The sequence below is a fragment of the Dasypus novemcinctus genome, chromosome 6 (assembly GCF_030445035.2).
Source record: "Dasypus novemcinctus isolate mDasNov1 chromosome 6, mDasNov1.1.hap2, whole genome shotgun sequence".
NCBI lineage: Eukaryota > Metazoa > Chordata > Mammalia > Cingulata > Dasypodidae > Dasypus > Dasypus novemcinctus.
This window is the reverse complement of record NC_080678.1, coordinates 3,468,061-3,486,285: the sequence shown is the minus strand read 5'-3', so window position 1 is coordinate 3,486,285 and position 18,225 is coordinate 3,468,061. Positions and strand designations below refer to the sequence as shown.

The following is an 18,225-nucleotide window of genomic DNA, read 5'->3' as shown; positions in this document are numbered from 1 at the left end:
AAAGAACCTTTTTATGATGCATTAGAAGTAAATGATGAAACTATTATTGAAAACTGGAGGAAAAATGATTTGTGTTTTGAAGTCACAGAGAACTTAGCAAGATTAACTCTTGCTGTTTTATGGAAGGCAGAATTGAAAATGGTGAGCCTGGGCATTTAGCTGAAGTTCTTTCCAAAGTAAACCCAGAGAATGTGCTTGGCTTCTCCTTGCAGCTTATAGAAAATCCTGGGAGAGAGAGATAAGCTGAGGACTGAATTGTTGGGCACAAAGAAAACAGAAACTGATTCTGAAAAGTCCAAGCCTCTGGAAATCAAGCTTCCAGATGAAAGTGCCCCACTGGAGGACTTGACTAAACTTGGCACTTGTAAATCAGGATTGATGATGCAGTTATCTAGGAAAGACTTGTGGAAAGTCTTACCATCTGATGGCTTGGACTCCTGCTTCTTCCATGCTAAACCAACAAGGTTTTTGAGAGAGCTGTAAGAACAAAACCACTGCCAGTTTGGACTAAAATGGACATGGAAAGGAGAGATTGAAGGAGAAACAGCTTTAAGAGGAAAACCATGGAACTGAGATGTGGACTTGCCTTGGGCCAAGAGAGGAATTCCACCCATGTGTACAGAGAGGGTGAGCTTGCCCTAGCAGTTGAAGAGGGTGGATGGTCCTGCCCAATGTTTGGGGAGAGTTTTGCCACCAGGATACAGAGAGGGTGAAGCACATTCCTCAAGGGTTAGGGAGGTTGAGGCTGATGCCCTATAGGTCTGAGAGGGGTGGACCTGTCCCCCGTGGACTAGGGAAGGCCAGGTGGTCAACTCGTTGTTCTGAGGGTTGAGCCTGTGTGCCAAAGGTTAGGGAAGGCCAGATGGTCAACTCGTTGCTTTGATAGGGTTGAGCCTGTTTGACAATGGTTAGGGGGAATGTTGTCTTCACATCACTATACTAGGGGGGTTAAGACTCTAATCCAAACTTTGAGTGAGGTATGGCAATCACCTCAACATTCTTCGAGGGTGAGGTCTGGAGCTAGGTTGACACCCAGATACTTGATGAGGGTGGAACCAAGAAAATGGCCATTTGGCAAGCCTGTGGAAAGTGTGGGTTCCCATTAGGCCCCAGGAAAAGAAACCATTGTCTTAATGACTCAGAATTTGAAATCAAACAAAGGATTCATTACAGGTCTACTGAACTATAGAGAAACTGGGACTCATGTTTCCCTCTCAATTTCTCCTTATTGTAATGAAAATGTTTGTCCTTTGTCTGTCCATTTATGTATTGGAAGCTGATAAGTTGTTTTGTAATTTCAGAGGTCTACATCCAGTCTGGACTTTGCCCCAAGACAAACTGTATTTCTTTAAATTGATTGTGATATGATTTAGTACTTGCATTGTTACTGATTTAAGGTTTTCTTGAATATTTTAAAGTCTTTTTGAAATTCAGAGGATGGAGTATAGGCAGTTTGATATAGTTATGAATTAAAAAAATAGATATTGGATTGTGTGTGCAAACTGGTCTGTATCTGGGTGTGATTAAATTATGATCAGGGCTTTGATTGGGCAACATCGGTAGGGTATTGAGCCCCCACCCCTTGGTGGCTGGGGACTCAAAGTAAAAAGGCATGGCCAAAGACAGAGTTGGAGGGTTTAAAAAAATGTTATTTTATTTCTTAATTCTCTTTTTAAAAAGTTAATAGATCACAAAAAAACATTACATTAAAAAACATAAGATGTTCCCATATACCCCACTCTCAACCCCCCACTCCCATCATTTTTTATTGTATTTTTTAAGATACATAGATTACAAAAAATGTTACATTAAAAAATATGAGATTTCCATAAGGGTTTTAATGTTGGCGTTTTGATGTACCCTCAGCCCAAAAAGAAGCAAGCCCAGGAAAGAAAGGAACCCTGAACACAGAGAGAAGCAAGACCTGGGAAGGGAAGAACCCGGGAAGCCTGAACCCTGGAGACATAGGCAGCCATCTCGCTCCAATACATGAAAATAGACTTTGGTGAGGGAAGTAACCTATGCTTTACGGCCTGGGATCTGTAAGCTCCTACCCCAAATAAATACCCTTTATAAAAACCAACTGATTTCTGGTATTTTGCATCATCATCCCTTTGACAGACTAGTACAGTACCTTTTAAAAATAAATAAAAATATATTAAAAAACAAAGACAAAAACAAAAACAGATAAACCTCCCCAATGAGACATCCCCAAGTGAAAAGCCTCGGATCGGTTGGCTTCACACTTATTCAAAGAAAATCTAATACCAGTCTTGTTCAAGCTCTTCCAATACTATGAAGAAGAAAAAAATCCCAAATTTCCATCAACTCATTAATGGAGAAAGTAAATGTGGTGTATAGAAATAATGGAATACTATTCAGCTGTAAGAGGAAATGAAGTTGGTATGCATTTGACAACATGGATAACCCTTGCGGACATTATTTTGAGTGAAACAAGCCAGATACAAAAGGACGAATATCGTATAGTGTTAGTAATATAAACTAAAAATGATGAGTAAACTCATGGAGTTAAACACTAGTGTAGATTGCTAGGAGATAAAATATGGGTTTAGAATGGGGAGCTGATGCTGAATGTATGTAGAATGTTTAATAAGGCAGACTGTAAATATAGGAAATGGAGAGAGTTGATGATAACACCTTACACTGAATGTAATGGGGTATTATAGGGAGGTTAATGACAATTGAAAGAGAGCTAGAGGATAATCTAGGGGCTATATATCATATTAATTTTAGTGGTGTATGATGACTGTGGTTAAGAGTACAAACACAAGAATGTTCACTATTATAAGGTATTAAGAAAAAGGAGATAGCTGAAAAAATACAAATAATGAAATATATAGATCATAGTATTGTAATTTTTTTTACAATTCTGGCAAAGAAGGTACTATATCAATGCTAACAGTTAATAATGGGGGTATATAATGGAAGGGACCATATAACATGGTGAACCCCAAGGTGAATGTTGGATTATGATTAACAGTACAAGTATGAGAACATTCTCTCATGAAGTATAACAAACATACACTACTAATACATGATGTTAGTAATAGGATGGTTTGTGGGAAATATGTACCAAATATAAGCAATGGAGTATAGATAGCGGTAATACTATGGCAATGTTCTTGCAGTAATTGTAACAAATGTGTCACAACAATGTAAGGTGTTGGTGTTGGGGCAATGTATGAGAATGCTGTATGGTATACATGATTGTTTCATAAACCTCCAACTTCTCAAAGAGAAAAAAAAAGTAATGTGTTCAATTAGGAAAAATAGATGTAGGTGAAGATTATATGCTCATTAAATAAATTTGGAGAATTATTCAAATTCTCATACTGTTGAAATTCCATTACATTATCTAGTATGTGAAATATTTAATTAATGGTCAGAGATTAAAAACATAATTGACTGATTCACTGAAAAAATAGGGGTCCTTTGTTTTCCTCTTGTGAAGTTAAGATCCACTCTAAATTATTAATGGATTTCTCTTTGGTTATTTCATACTACTAACAATTTTGCATGGCATAATTTCTGAAGTAGGTTTCTAGGATAAATTGCTAGGTTTTCCTTGTCGATATTATTTTCCTATTTCCACACCATGGGTACTATGTAAGGAGACCACCAGCACATTCCTTATTGATCAGGTGTCAAGTCCTTTTTACATGCGGGAAACTGTGGCTGTGAGGAGCTCACTGCACCGTCTCCCAGCCCATAGCTCTGTGCAGGGCTCCATGAGTTTCTTGGGTGTTGCCGAGGAGCTCAGAGCTGGCCCAGAGCTGGGACTGCATCTGCTCATGTGCTAGCGGCTGGGCCAGGCCTGTGTGCTCCAGACTTCTACAAAGCCCCTGACTGGTCCTCCTCAAACGGCCATCAGACAAGGACAGTCTGAGAAACTGTCAGCACCAGAAGAGCCCAGGGATACACCTAAATGTCCTGTGGGTCTGGGATGGATGATGACACAGAAATTAGACATTCAGGGAAATTGAGGAAACCTGAATAAGTGGGCATTTTAGTTAACCCTGAAGTATCAGGACTGGATCTTTAATTGTGACAAATGCTCAGCACTGATGCAGCACACTCCCTGCAGGGGAACGGGTGTGGGGTGCCCGGGAGTGCTAGATCCATACTGCTGGATCTAGAACTGCTGTAAGGAGTGACCTGGATTTGATGTCCATCACAGGAGGGACGTCCAATCCAGGGGGTCTGGGCCAAGAGGCCCCAGAAGGTCCTCTACCAGGCTCAGGCCAAGTGGGCAAGGGGCTTGTCCCCAGCTTCAGTCCTGGGAGCCCCTCCCCACAGCCTCAGTGCCCTGGCCTGCCCTGTCCCTTCCTTGGGTCCTGCCCCAGTCTCCCAGAATTTGCCCACTGGGCCTTGTTTACCTCTGGCTGGGGGTAATTGCTCCCTGAGAGCCACTCCTGCTCCTTGGTCCCTCTGTAATTCCATGTGACCTTGAAGTCCACCCTGAGAGGACAGAATCCTTTTAAGGTCAGCAGCAAACAAAGGATGCACAAACAGGACGAATTCGGGCATTTAACCCCAAGGTTCTATCTCCCCTTTAACCACGGTAAGGATGTTACTTTCTCATAAAAATGTGGCTTTCTTATATTTCGATAATAAGCTGTTGGTGGCACATCCCTTGAATGAACAGGGAATGCATTCATGTGAAAAACTGACTGTTTCCTTCTAGAGTTACATCTTGAACTGTCTTTCCTCATTTTCCTTTTGATGTTCTGAAAAGACAGCTTTGGCTTAGTCCTGACCAATTTTCCCATGTAAAGCATACTCTGCCCTTGCTTTGCTCCTGTCTTTTACTATTTCACTTTGAAATGCTGAGTTGTCCCAAAACTCTTCAAGATCCTCTATCTGCTCCTCCCAGCACCATCTGTGTAGCTGATCAGTAAGAGGGTAATGTAGCTCATGTGGATTTGACTCCATATGGGATAAGGTCTATAAAGTGAGCAGCTCTGGCTCCAGGAGTTCAAGAAGGTGACTCAGCTCCCTGTGAATCTAGGGTAGATGCACCACTATAAAAGTGCTGATGCACAGGCAGCTTGAACCTTGGAATTCAGCAGTGAACAGTGATTTGTAGGGGCCAGAGTTGGGCTTGTTCATCTGTGCCTGCACTGGGACATGTTTTACAGAGAAGTTTGTGGGTTTTGTATGACCTCCTGCCCCACTGACCCTTGGATGTGAGCACCTCAGGAGTAAGGAATCCCAAACCTGTCCTGCTGCACTGCTAGCACCCCAGTTTTGCAGGCACACAGCTTGGGCTCAGGACAGCAACCTGTGGTCTCCTCAGCCTTGTTGTGGTGAGGGAAAAGAGGCTGAGGGGAGTGAACAAGCCAGCAGTCAGCACTGTCAGAGAACCCTCAAAGCACTGTTCCTGTCCTCCACCCATTGGGTGTTCATGGCCATGTGCACATTTCTGCAAACTTGCAGCACCTCTGTTCATGGGACACTGGGGTGCCAGCCCCTGCTTAGGAAGTGCACATGTAGACAGCTCCTTGTTCTCAGGCAGTCCTTATCCACCTGGAACTCCTCAGACCCTCCCTCTTCCCTGGGCAGCCTGGACCTGGGGTGTACAGGGATTCAGGCCAGGGGAGGGAAGTATTCACCTTGTGGTTTATGGTTGGCAGCTCCTTGGACCCATGCTGTGGGCTCAAGGAAGAGTATTTCCTCATCTGAGATGGGTCCCATCATGAGGAGCTTGGGTCAGGGATGGTTGCTAGAGACACATGTGGGGTCAGGAGCCTCACAGAGCTTGGAGCTGGGCAGGTCCCTTGGCAGAAGGTCCCGGTTGTGCTGAGGCTGCATCTGCCCCTTTCCTTACTGTACCCCAAGGCTCTGGCATAGCCTGACACCCACTGAAAGGACAAGCTCCCCACTTAGCCCAGGAGAAGCCTATTCAGTTGGAGCCTGGAGTCAGTCTTCTTCCAGATCCAGGACCAGCTGCTCAGATGCTGGCCATGGATGCCCATGATCTAGGCCCCCACACTCTCTGAGGAGCACAAGGCAAAGTGGGGCAAGTATGGTTTTGCCTGAAGAGCCTGAGGCCAGGTTCATGCACAACCACACTCTGAGAGTGAGAGTGATCCTCACCTTCCCTGAGACTGGTGGCTACTCCCAAGACTTGGACCGCTCTGGCCCTGGACTACTTCCTAGTCTGCACCCCTATCTGCTGGACTTTCATGGCACCTGAACTCTCCAAGTGGTCCCATCTGTCCTGTAAACTTGCCCCCTCTGAGAGTGAGAATTTCATTCAGTCTTTGAGGCAAGTTTCTTAGTGAAGGTTTGCCTAGTTCCCTGTTGAGATGGTTTTCCCTCACTGGGAGTGTAGAGACCTGGAGCCCGCCAGACTGTCAAGCTGGGTTTGTGCATCTTCCAAGCCTCTAACTCTTCCATATGTCAGGATAGTGTAGGAATTATTCACAATTCAAATGAATTACAGGAAGAACAGGCTTCATTTTCTAAATACATTACTGAGAATTGCTCCTCCAGTCACCAACAGGAAGGAGAAGCTGTGATGAGGAGGAGGTTCTGAGGGCTTGGAGGAGTTATGAGTGGGATGTGGATCCAGAGTGAGAGTTCACCCTCTGATTGTCTCCTTAGTGCAGGGACCTCCATTAACATCTTAGCCATATGTTTCCTATGGCCAAGTCACCGCCAGAATTATCCTTGTAGACCCTAGTGGGACCTGCATGCAGGCAGGACTCTGTAACCCCTGGCCTTTTTGCCTCCCTCTGCCAGGTGCTAGCTGCTTCCCAGGACACCTAGGAGAGCTTCAACCACATAATGGCTGCAAACAACCACACAACTGTGGTGGAGTTTGTCCTTCTGGGATTCTCAGAAAACTCTCGATTCCAGGGTTTCTTCATTGCTCTCTTCTTCTTCCTTTACCTGACTGCTCTTACAGGGAACTGCCTCATCGTCATTGCCATCTGTCTGAATCCCTCCCTCCATACCCCAATGTACTTCTTTCTCACCAACCTGGCCATCATAGACATTGTCTGCACATCCACAATTCTCCCCAAGTTGCTGGAGATTCTGCTCCTCAAGGGCAGTACCATCTCCTATGAAGGCTGCTTGACCCAGCTCTTCTTCCTGACGTGGATCCTGGGGGCAGAGCTGCTGATTCTCACTGTCATGTCCTATGACCGCTATGTGGCCATCTGTCAGCCCCTGCACTATCACACATTGATGAGCTGGCCCCTCTGTATCCTGCTGGCAGGTAGCGTGTGGGTATTCAGTGGGGTTGACTCCTCTATCCAGACAGGCCTGATGGCACGGCTAACATTCTGCAGCTCCAATCAGATCCATCATTTCCTGTGTGAAATCCCCACACTGCTGCTACTTGCCTGCGGACAAACAAACCTGAACAACATCATGATTGTCATCGCAGATATATACTTTGGGGTCATCAATTTCCTGCTAACCATGTTGTCCTATGCCTTCATCATTGCTAGCATCCTGCGCATCCGCTCGGCCGAAGGCAAACGCAGGGCATTCTCCACCTGCTCCTCCCACCTCCTGGTGGTCTGCATGTACTATTCCACTGTCATCTACACATACATTCTTCCAGCATCTGGCTCCTCCATGGAAAATGGCAAAGTTGTAGCAGTGCTGTACACAGCAGTCAGCCCCACACTGAACCCTCTCATCTACACTCTGCGCAACAAAGATGTAAAAGCTGCCCTCAGGAGGGTGTTCCCCACTTTCAGTAAATGAAAGGAATGGGCCAAAGGTAATTTTGAAATTAACATAGTTTCAGAAAATGAATTTGAGTATCCAAAGAGAAGAAGGTGGTTCATGTGATAAATGTAAAAACAATGTGCTCTCAGTGGGAACTGGTCAACTTTCTATGGGGAACTTTAAATTTTTATTAGCTAACTATGGATACTGTCAGGGCTTCAGGGGAGCAGGAAATGAGTGGGGAAAGCACAAGGAGAACAAGTGGTTGGGAGGAAGAGCAGGAGGCCCAGCCTGGCATTCCCTGTGCATCTTTCCTTCAGGGTCTGCTGCTGTTCTCATCCCCATGAGTACAGGGGACCAAGGCGTAGCCTTCACATGTGGGAGCTGCTGGTCACTCTCTTTTTCAGATTGTGACTCTGCTTCTGGACTGAGGCCCATTACACTCTCTGCTTCGGGCATTTTGCCATGGGATCTCTTGATATCCTGTTTAGGGAACCTCAACTTGACCCTGATTTACCAATCCCTCTCTTCTTGGGTGTAAATTTGGGGAAGAGGCAGTTACACTGCTCCTCACCATATCCACTGCATGATGGAGAGGATGACACATGCATTCGGTAATGTTCAATGTTAGTGACTTGAAGAAATGAGGTTTATTTTTGTACAATTTTGCTCTCACAAATGGGCACCATCAGTCTTTAACTCAAAGGCTTTGTTACAGAAGGAAAGGGGGGTTTTTGGACCTTTGTTTGAACCAAAGACCTTCAATATATACTACTTATATAGTGTCAGTTCCTTCGCAGTGTCATTTTATTTTCATTGCTGTCCCCACTGCCCCCTCCCAGTCTAAAACTTCACTTTCCAGTTGGCTCAGCCTTTTCTGTACTCAAAACAGCTAAGTGCACAAATAGGCCTTAGCCTGAGGGGAGAGAAGGGGAGACACAGGCAGGATTCCCAGGTCTTAGGACCCTCCCCTGCTTGTATTTGGCCCTTCACAAAGAAACAATTCTACCTCTTCCTGCCATCATGCAGCTCATCTCCTTCCTGAAACCCTGTTGCTGGTCTCCTCTCTGCAGGCTGAGCACAAGATCCCCACAGTGTGTGCTCTGTTGGCCATATTTGTGTAAGGCAGCCTCGAACTGAACCTGGCTCTGTGGATAGAGCCTGCTTCTGGACATCCCCAACCATCTGAGGAAGGGAGGTCATTGCACTGTCATGATGATCCTCCTGGGCACTGGAGAAATCCATGCATGTACTAGATGCTCAGCAAATTTTAATTAAGTTGCTATGGATAATGAGGCTATAGTGTATAAATCATGTACTAAAAGTGTATAAATCATGAATAACCCTGTAATTAGAGTGGCAGGATTCTTTACCAGAAATTTTCATAAATCAGCATCATTCCCTAGAATATTAGAGAGGTTATCAGGAAATAAAGATGGATGTGAAGATTATTGCTCATCTAAATATATTGTAAAAATTAAACAAATTCTGGAGTTGTTAAAATTTCATTGCATTAGCTATCATGCATCATTTGAGATAGATTAAAATATGCAATGATCATGACTGAGTGGAAGGACAGTAAGAATTCTTAATTATATGGGGAACCAGTGGTTATTTCTTTTGCAAATCTAGAAACCAATGAAATCAATTGCTCTCTTTTTGGTTGTTTTGTTATGACAAGTGCTTGTATATCAAGATTTCTGAAAGTGGTTTCTAAGAAAATTGCCAGGTTTTCCTCATCTGTATTGTGTTCTTCATTCATATCCTGGCTCTGTTGCAAGAAGACAATCAGAGGATTCCTTACTGGTCATTTTTGAGCCTCTTAGTCACCTAGAGGAAGCAAGCAGATACAATGTGCTCACTGCACTGTCAACCAGGGCAGCAGCACTGCACCTGGCTCCATGTGTTTCTCCTCTGAAGTTTGTGATGAGTTGAGGGCTGCCTGGCCTAGAGCTGTGTCTGATCCTTGTGAAGCACTGGGGGCTGGGACTGAACTTGTGTATACTGACCATCACCACTCCTTGGTCTCCTGACACTGCATCTTTCTCTGCCCTCAAGGACAGATCAGTTTGATGCTTGGTTCATACCCAAGTTATGAAAAAATCCTATCTTATCAAGTTGACATCTTAGTGGAAAGTCATATTCAGAGCATAGACCCTTGGTAGGATGTGATGAGAAGGGCAATTTACCTGTGAGGTCTTCCTCCCAAACCCATAGCCTAGCCTAATCACAAGGAAAACATAAGACAAATCTCATAAAGGAATCTCCTATGAAGTTCCTGACTAGTCCTCCTCAAATAGCCCAAATCATCAAACTTGGGCCGACTGAGCAACTGCCAGCATCAAGAGGAACAGAAAGAGACCTGGCAACAAACTGTCATGGGATGAATTGGTGCATTGCCAGGAGGTCCAGGTGTCTCTGAATGTGGGTCTGCCCCTTTCTTCACTGCATTGCAGCCTCTGGCACTACCTGATTCTCACTGAATGGACAAACTCCCCACTTAGGCCAGGACAATGAGGATGGGGTTGAAGCCTGGAGTTGGGTCCAGCTGGCAGCCAGTTCCATCTGCACAGACGGCAGCCCTGGCTATCCATAATCTAGTCCTCCACACTCTTGGAGCCACCTGGACTGGAAGAGGCCAGGTAGGAAAGATATGGTTTTGACTGAAGAGCCTGACGCCAGGTTATTGAACAGCCAGGTTATTGAACAGCTGTGCTTTGACTGTGATCCCACCTTGCCGCAAGGGTGGTGTCTATCAAATAATACTTGGACTGCTCTGGTGCCCCAGACTACTTATGAGCCTGTGTCTACATCTTCTGGTTCTCTCAGTGCCTCCCAATCTCACCATCCATAAGTCCTGTCCCCTTTTCCCACTATGAAGTTGTTTGAGTACATTGTCTCCCTGAGTATTGCCCAGTCTTCAGCTGAAATGTCTTTTTTTCTTTGGGAATACAAAGTCCTAGAGCCCACCTACCTGTCTGACTAACTTTACAGAGAGGACACATTATGAACCTTGTGCTTCTGTCTCTCTCTATCAGGTGCCAGCTGTATTGCATGACTCCCTGAACTCTCACCCACCCACTGACAGCAACCAATCTCATGACCTTGGTGCAGTTTGTTCTGTAGGCTTTCTCAGAAAATCCTCAGCTACAGGATGCCTCTTCAGCTCCCTTGTTTTCCATTACCAGTTGGGTCTTGCAGGGAACAGCCTCATTGTCATGGTCATCTGCCTGAACCTTGGCCATCACACCCTTATGTACTTCTTTCTCCCCAAGTTGTCCATCCTAGACCTTGTCTCCACATCTATGGTTATCCCCAAGTTTCTGGAGATCCTGGTCGACAAGGGCAGCACCCTTGTTGAGAGTACTTGACCCAGATTTTTTCTTACTGATGTGGATCCTGGGTGCCAAGCTGCTCCTGCTCATTGTCATGACCTATAAAGTCATGTGACCTGTTGCCAGTTGCTGCACTGCCACACACTGATGAATAGGCTTCTCAGTACTCTGCTTGCATGTACCATGTGGGTGGTCAGCAGGGCCAAGAGTTCTTTGTATACTGGCCTGATGTCATGGCTAACCTTTTGCAGCCCCAATCAGATCCATCACTTCCTGTGTGAAATCCTCACAGTGCTGTTTCTTGCCTGTGTCCCATTGTACCTGAACAACACCATGGTTTTCACCACAGATATTTTCTTTGGGGTGGGAAAATTTTTGCTCACCAAAACATCCTATGCCTTCATCATCACATTTCATTCTCATATTTTCTGCTGAAAGCCAGCAGTGAGCCTTCTCCAGCTGCTCCTCCTACCTCCTAGTGATCACATTGTACTATTCCACAGTTACCTACACCTATTTCCTCCCATGGTCTGACTTCTCCATGTAAAATGGTAGTGTTCACTATCATGTACACGGCAGTGAGCCCAAACCTCAACACACTCATTTACACCCTGTGGAACAAGGATGTAAAAATGGTGCTCAGAAGGTGTTTTCTACATTCATGAAATTAAAGGAATTGACCAAGGTAAATTTTTATAGATTTTAAGGAGTTTATTTCAAGAAATGTCTTGGGCATCTGGTACAAGTAGCAAGGAGAAGAAGATAATTCATGTGATAGATTTCTAAACATTGTACTCTCCAGGGGGAACTGTCCAATTTTACATAGGAATATAGTGAAACTTTCCAAGAAACTTACTGTGGATGAGCTCAGTTCATGGCAGCTGGGAGATGGAAAGCATGGAATCAGCAATTTGTCAGGAATTACAATAAGAGCCTAGCAAGGCATAACCTGTACAGCCATCCCCAGTATCTGCTGACATTTTCACTCACATATCAGCACCAGGGAACAAGGTTTTAGTTAACACATGGGGGGCCTCTGGCTAAGTCATCTTTCAGGGTAAGAGTCTCTAGTTTACATGCGAGGCCCATTTCACACAGTCCTTGGTGCAGTTTTACATTTTTCACTAAAATTTCAACTTCATTTGGTGAATGTTTTCAGTTCCAATATTGTGGTGGAAACTGTTGCAGGACTGCCACTGTCTAACAGGGCTCAAGCACCCCAGGCTGTCTCCTAGTCTGGAAAACAAGGTTCCTATTTTCTGATTCAGAGAATAGACCCCAGACCACCTGACAGGTGGAAGGGTAGTGAAGCTGGTGTCCATTCAGAGCAAACACCAGGTCACCCCAGGAAAGACAGAGTCATGAGGAGCCTTGGCACAAAATGGGGAGGGGCACCATATCAGGCCTGTATTGGGTCAGAAACTACTACAACACTTTCTCCTTCTCCCAAAGTGGTGGAGCCCATCCCTTCCCTTGGAAGTCTCCACTTAACCAGAGAATGTGAGGGCCAGGTTCAGTCACTCTATACTTTAGGATATGAGGAGTGACCTTGTCCAGCCTGGTGTGTCTCCTCCCCTACATGAAGGGAGTGGGATCTTCCAGGGAGGCCTGGCATAGAAAATGCTTAAAAATCCTACAAAAGGAAATTTAAAAATATACTTTATATATTTATTTTAAGGAAACAGATTACAAAAATGTTACACAAAAAATATAGGGGTTTCCCATATGCTCTGCTCCCTTGCCCTCCAGGATTTTTTCACATCAACAACATCCTTCTTTAGTGTGGTACATTTGCTACGATTGATGAACACAATTTTGGATCATTGCCACTTAAGCATGGATTATACTTTACATTGTAGTTTACATTCTCTCCTGCACATTTTTGCAAGTTATTGCAATATATATACAATGCCTTGTATCTGTCATTGCAATGTCATTCAGGATAATTCCTCTGCCCCAAAAATGTCTCAGAATTACACCTATTTTTCCTCTCTATCCCCTCAGGACCTCTCGTGGCCACTGCCTCCACATCAATGATAAAAGTTCTTCCATTGATAGAATAACAATAAGTCTATGGTAGAATAACAGTAAGTCTACTCTAGTCCATTGTTCCTCCTCAATCCTGAGGATTCTGTGATGGTGATGCCTACTCCACTTCTAATTGAGGGGGGGCTGATATCTCATGCAGCAGATGGAAGCAAATTTCTTGCTTGCATTGCAGACTCTCTGTTCCTTTTTTTTTTTTTTAAAGATTTATTTATTTATTTAATTTCCCCCCTCCCCCCGTTGTCTGTTCTCTGTGTCTATTTGCTGTGTCTTGTTTCTTTGTCCGCTTCTGTTGTCTTCAGCAGCAGGGGAAGTGTGGGCGGCGCCATTCCTGGGCAGGCTGCACTTTGTTTTGTGCTGGGTGGCTCTCCTTACGGGCGCACTCCTTGCGTGTGGGGCTCCCCTAGGCGGGGGACTCCCCTGCGTGGCAGGGCACTCCTTGCGCGCATCAGCACTGCACATGGGCCAGCTCCACACGGGTCAAGGAGGCCTGGGGTTTGAACCACGGACCTCCCATGTGGTAGACAGATGCCCTAACCACTGGGCCAAGTCCGTTTCCCCAGACTCTCTGTTCCTTGAGATAATCATTGTCCATTGTCATCTTCTTATTAGTTGTCCTGGGTGAGTCCAATGAAATGGAGAGTAGGAGTTGCAAGTCTGTTGAGATTCAGGGCCCAGCTGGCACATGGACAGCCCAAAGATTTAAGTCTCTTGGACACACATCTATCAACTCTAGTTCTAACTGTAGGTTCAAATAGAGAGGCAGAAGAGCTATATGTAGGGAAAACACAACTGTGTCCAACTCTATCACGTGGGAGCATAAATTCCAAAGTAGGGTCCTCTGGCAGTGTGCCAAACTCCTTAGCTGTCTGCCCTGCCTATAGTATCTGGATGTCTACAGAGCCTTCAGGAGCCCCACTATCTGAGGTAATATTTATTATTTATCAGTGAGATCCTGTTGAGATGTGCACAAATTTAACATCTGGAATGACCTCCCAACTCACTTTGAAGTCTCTTATCCATATAAACTCATTTGTCTTTCCCCTTTCCCCTTTTGGCCAAGGTCTCTCTCCAGTTGTATTGCTCATTGGTGCTTGGTAGTAATCCCTCTGTGACAGGAAGTTTTATCCCTAGGAGTCGTGGCCCATGCTTGGAGAAAGGCAATGCATTTATATGCTGAGTTTGGTTTAGAAAGGGGCCATGTGTGAGCAACAAGGAGGCTTGTAGGAGGTAATTCTAAGGCACCCTAAAATACTATATTAAGTTTCAATTTCAAAAGTAAAAGTTCATAAGTACAGTCATCACAATCAAGAGCCTGTCAATGGTCCATCCTTCTTCACTAGTTACTGCCCTGTACTCAGGGAATTCTTGCTTTCCTATTAGAGAATTTGGATGGGCTCTCCAGAATGGAATTCAATATTCCTTTGGTTATTGTGTGAGCCTCCGCCCACTGTGACAATGCCCCATCAACACTTGAACACATTCAAATGCCTTATAGGTATTCCCCAAGTGAATTCCTCCCATGAATCCCTCATCTCTGACACCCTGCATCAATGATCCTCCCCTGCCACAGTTGTAACCCTTCTGTGATCCAAAACGTCTTCAAAATTGAAGCCAACAAAATAACCAAATACAATTACTAGGAAAATAATTCCTAATAATGATAGTTTTAAAAATAATGAATAAAATACAGAATTTTTAAAAGTGTTTGAAATAATAAGATAAAACTTTTTTTTACATTATGTCTTTCAGAATTGTAAGTTCTGTTGTCTTGTATGTATAGTGACCTTTGCTTCCATTTATTCATCCAGTGTCTTATTTTTTTCATTCTCTTTTCAAAGAAGATTTAGGTTACAGAAAAGTCACGTACAGAATATAGGTGATTCCCATATACCCAACATCCTCTCCCTTTACCCCTTTTCCCTATTAATAACATTTTACATATGGATGGTACATTTGTCATAATTGATGTACAAATAAGAAACATTGCTACTAACCATGGTCAATGATTTGCATTGTGGTTTACATTTTGGACTGTACACTTTTATAGATTTTGATGAAGTTTGGCATGGTCTGTATCCATCCTTGCAAGATCATGTAGAACAATTCCATCACCCCCAAAATATTCCATGTTCCATCTATTTTATTCCTCCCTCCCTCTTCCCTCAGGACCCACAGTAACCACCAAGATCAACTCATTGAAGGACCAGATGAAGCAACAATATTGAGGGCTTGACATATTAGTCTGTCCTCCCTATTAGGCAATGCCTATGATCACAAGAGACTCCCACCCCTCTATTTGAGATCATAGCAGGACTCCCCAGTATGGGAATCCAACACCTTCCTGTTCATTATGTGAGTCCCCATCCCCTGATACAATACACTCTGACAAGATGAATGCTACACACTCCCTGTAAGCCTGCCCTAGGTGTGCCTTGTCCTGCATGCCCCCCACATCCAACACCTTAAACCAGTAACCCTCCCCTGCCATAGTTGCCAAAAGAATATTCCCAACATTGTAGTTTCAACCATATGCCCACAAATCCCTGGAGTTCCCCTGTTTCCTCTCCCAACCCTCGCCCCAGTTCCATGGACAGTCTAACCCATCCACCACACCCTACCTCCTTCACAGACCAGCACCACCCAGTCCAATAGTGTCACTGCACCTATTCACTGAACTACACCCTTCCAATTTAACGTAGATTTTGCCCATATGGGGACTGACTCACAACCTTCTTCTCCCTTTCTATCTCCTATAAAGCTATCTTCCAGACTCACACTGTATGTTTTTCTTACAACTGAGTAATATTCCACTTTATGTATAGACCACAATTTGTTTATCCATTCATCTTGTGAAGGGCATCTGAATTGCTTCCAAATTTTGGCAATAGTAAATAATGCTGCTATGAACATTGGTGTGCATATATTTGTTTGTATCCCTGCTTTCAATTCTTCTGAGTATATACCCAGAAGTGGGATTGCCGGATCATATGGCATTTCTATAGTTAGCTTCCTAAGGAACTGCCAAACTGTCCTCTGCAATGGCTGTACCATTCTACCATCCCACAAACAGCAGATAAATGTTCCCATTCCTCCACATCCTCTCCAACACTTGTAGTCCTGTTTTTTTAATGGCCACCAGTGGTTTTGATTTGCATTTCCCTAATAACTAGTCATGTTGAACATCTTTTCATGTGCTTTTTAGCCATTTGTATTTCTTCTTTGGTGAAGCATCTTTTCAAATCTCTTGCCCATTTTTTAAATGAGTTGTTCATCTTTTTATTTTTGAGATACAAGATTTCTTTATATATGCTGGATATTGGGTTCCCATCAGCTGCATGGTTACCAACTATTTTGTGCCATTGGGTAGGCTCTCATTTCACGTTCTTGACAAACTTCTTTGAGGTGCAAAGCTTTTTAGTTTTGGGAGGTCCCATTTATCTATTCTTTTCTTTCATTGCTTGTGTTTTGGGTGTAAAGTTCACAAAACCATTTCCTAGTACAATATCCTGTAGATGCTTCTCTACATTATTTTTAGGAGTTTTAAGGTCTTGGCTCTTATATTTAGATCTTTGATCCATCTTGAGTTAATTTTTATATAATGTCAGGGGTGGTATTCCTCTCTTATTCTTTTGGATATGGATATCCAGTTTCCCAAGCACCATTTTTTGAAGAGGCCATTCTCTTTGAGTTGAGTGGACTTTGTGGCCTTGCCAAGTATCAGGTGACTGTATATGTGGGAATCTATACCAGAACTTTCAGTTCAGTTCCACTAGTCAGTATGTCTATACTTGTGGAAATACTAAGCACTTTTGATGACTGTAGCCTTATAGAATATGATAAAGTCAGGTAGTGTGATTCTCCTGATTTCAGTTTTTCTTTTTCAATATATCTTTGGCTATTCAGGGCCCTTGCCCTTCCAAATAAAATTCATAGTTAACTTTTCCAATTTAGTAAAAAATGCTGTGGTGATTTTTATTGGGATTGCATTAAATCTGTAAATCAGTTGGGGTAGGATAGATCTTAATGATGTTTAGTTTTCCTATCTATGAACAGGGAATATTCCTCTATTTATTTAAGTCTTCTTTGATTTCCTTTAACAGTGTTGTGTAGTTTTCTGTGTATGAGTTATTTACAATGTTAGTTAAATTTATTCCTAGGTATTTGATTCTTTTGTTGCTATTGTAAATGGGATTTTTTTCATGATTTCCTCCTCAGATTGCTCATTATTGGTGTCCAGAAATGGTACTGATTTTTGCACATTGATATAACCTGTGACTTTACTGAACTATTATAAGCTCTAGAAGTTTTGTTGTGGATTTCTCAAGGTTTTCTATGTATAAAATCATGCTGTCTGCAAATAGTGTAATTTTTTCTTCTTCCTTTCCAATTTGTATGGCTTTTATATCTTTTTCTTGCCTAAGTGCTCAAGCAAGTACTTCTAACACTGTTAAATAGAAGTAGTGAATGTGGGCATCCTTGCCTTGTTCCTGACATTAGAGGAAAAGCTTTTAGGATTTCACCATTGAGTATGATGTTAGCGGTGGGTTTTTCATATATACCCTTTATCATGTTGAGGGAGTTTTCTTCTATGTCTATCTTTTGTAGTGTTTTTATCAGTAATTGTTGCTGTATTTTGTCTAATGCTTTTTCTTTATCTATAGAGATGATCATGTGGTTTTTTTCTTTCTCTCTGCTTATGTAATGTATTTCATTGATCAAATTTTTTATGTTGAACCATTCTTCCATACCAGGGATGAACCCCAGTTAGTCATGGTATATAATTCATATGATGTGTTGTTGAATTTGATTAGCAAGCTTTTGTTGAGGATTTAGCATTTGGGTTCATTAGAGATATTGGTCTGTACTTTTCCTTTCTTGTGGCTTCTTTGTCTTCAGCATTAGGGTGATGTTGGCATCATAGAAAGAGTTAGGCAATGTTCCTTCTACTTCTATTTTTTTGGAAGAGTTTAAGCAAGATTGGTGTTAGTTTTTCCTGTAATGTTTGGTAAAATTCACTTGTGAAGCCATCTTGTCCTGGACTCTTCTTAGTTGAGAGGTTTTTGATGACTAATTCTATCTTGTTACTTGTGATTCATTTTGTTGAGTTCATCAATTCCTTCTTATGTCAATGCAG

The 18,225-nt window shown here is 43.2% G+C and overlaps 1 protein-coding gene across 1 annotated transcript; it reads left to right on the top strand.

Annotated features, from left to right (window-relative positions):
* The first annotated feature begins 6,810 nt into the window (after positions 1–6,810).
* LOC101425055 (olfactory receptor 13A1-like) lies at positions 6,811–7,743 on the top strand. The gene has a single exon (XM_004458811.1). It carries the CDS (start codon positions 6,811–6,813, stop codon positions 7,741–7,743), a length of 933 nt encoding a protein of 310 aa, XP_004458868.1.
* Positions 7,744–18,225: the final 10,482 nt, after the last annotated feature.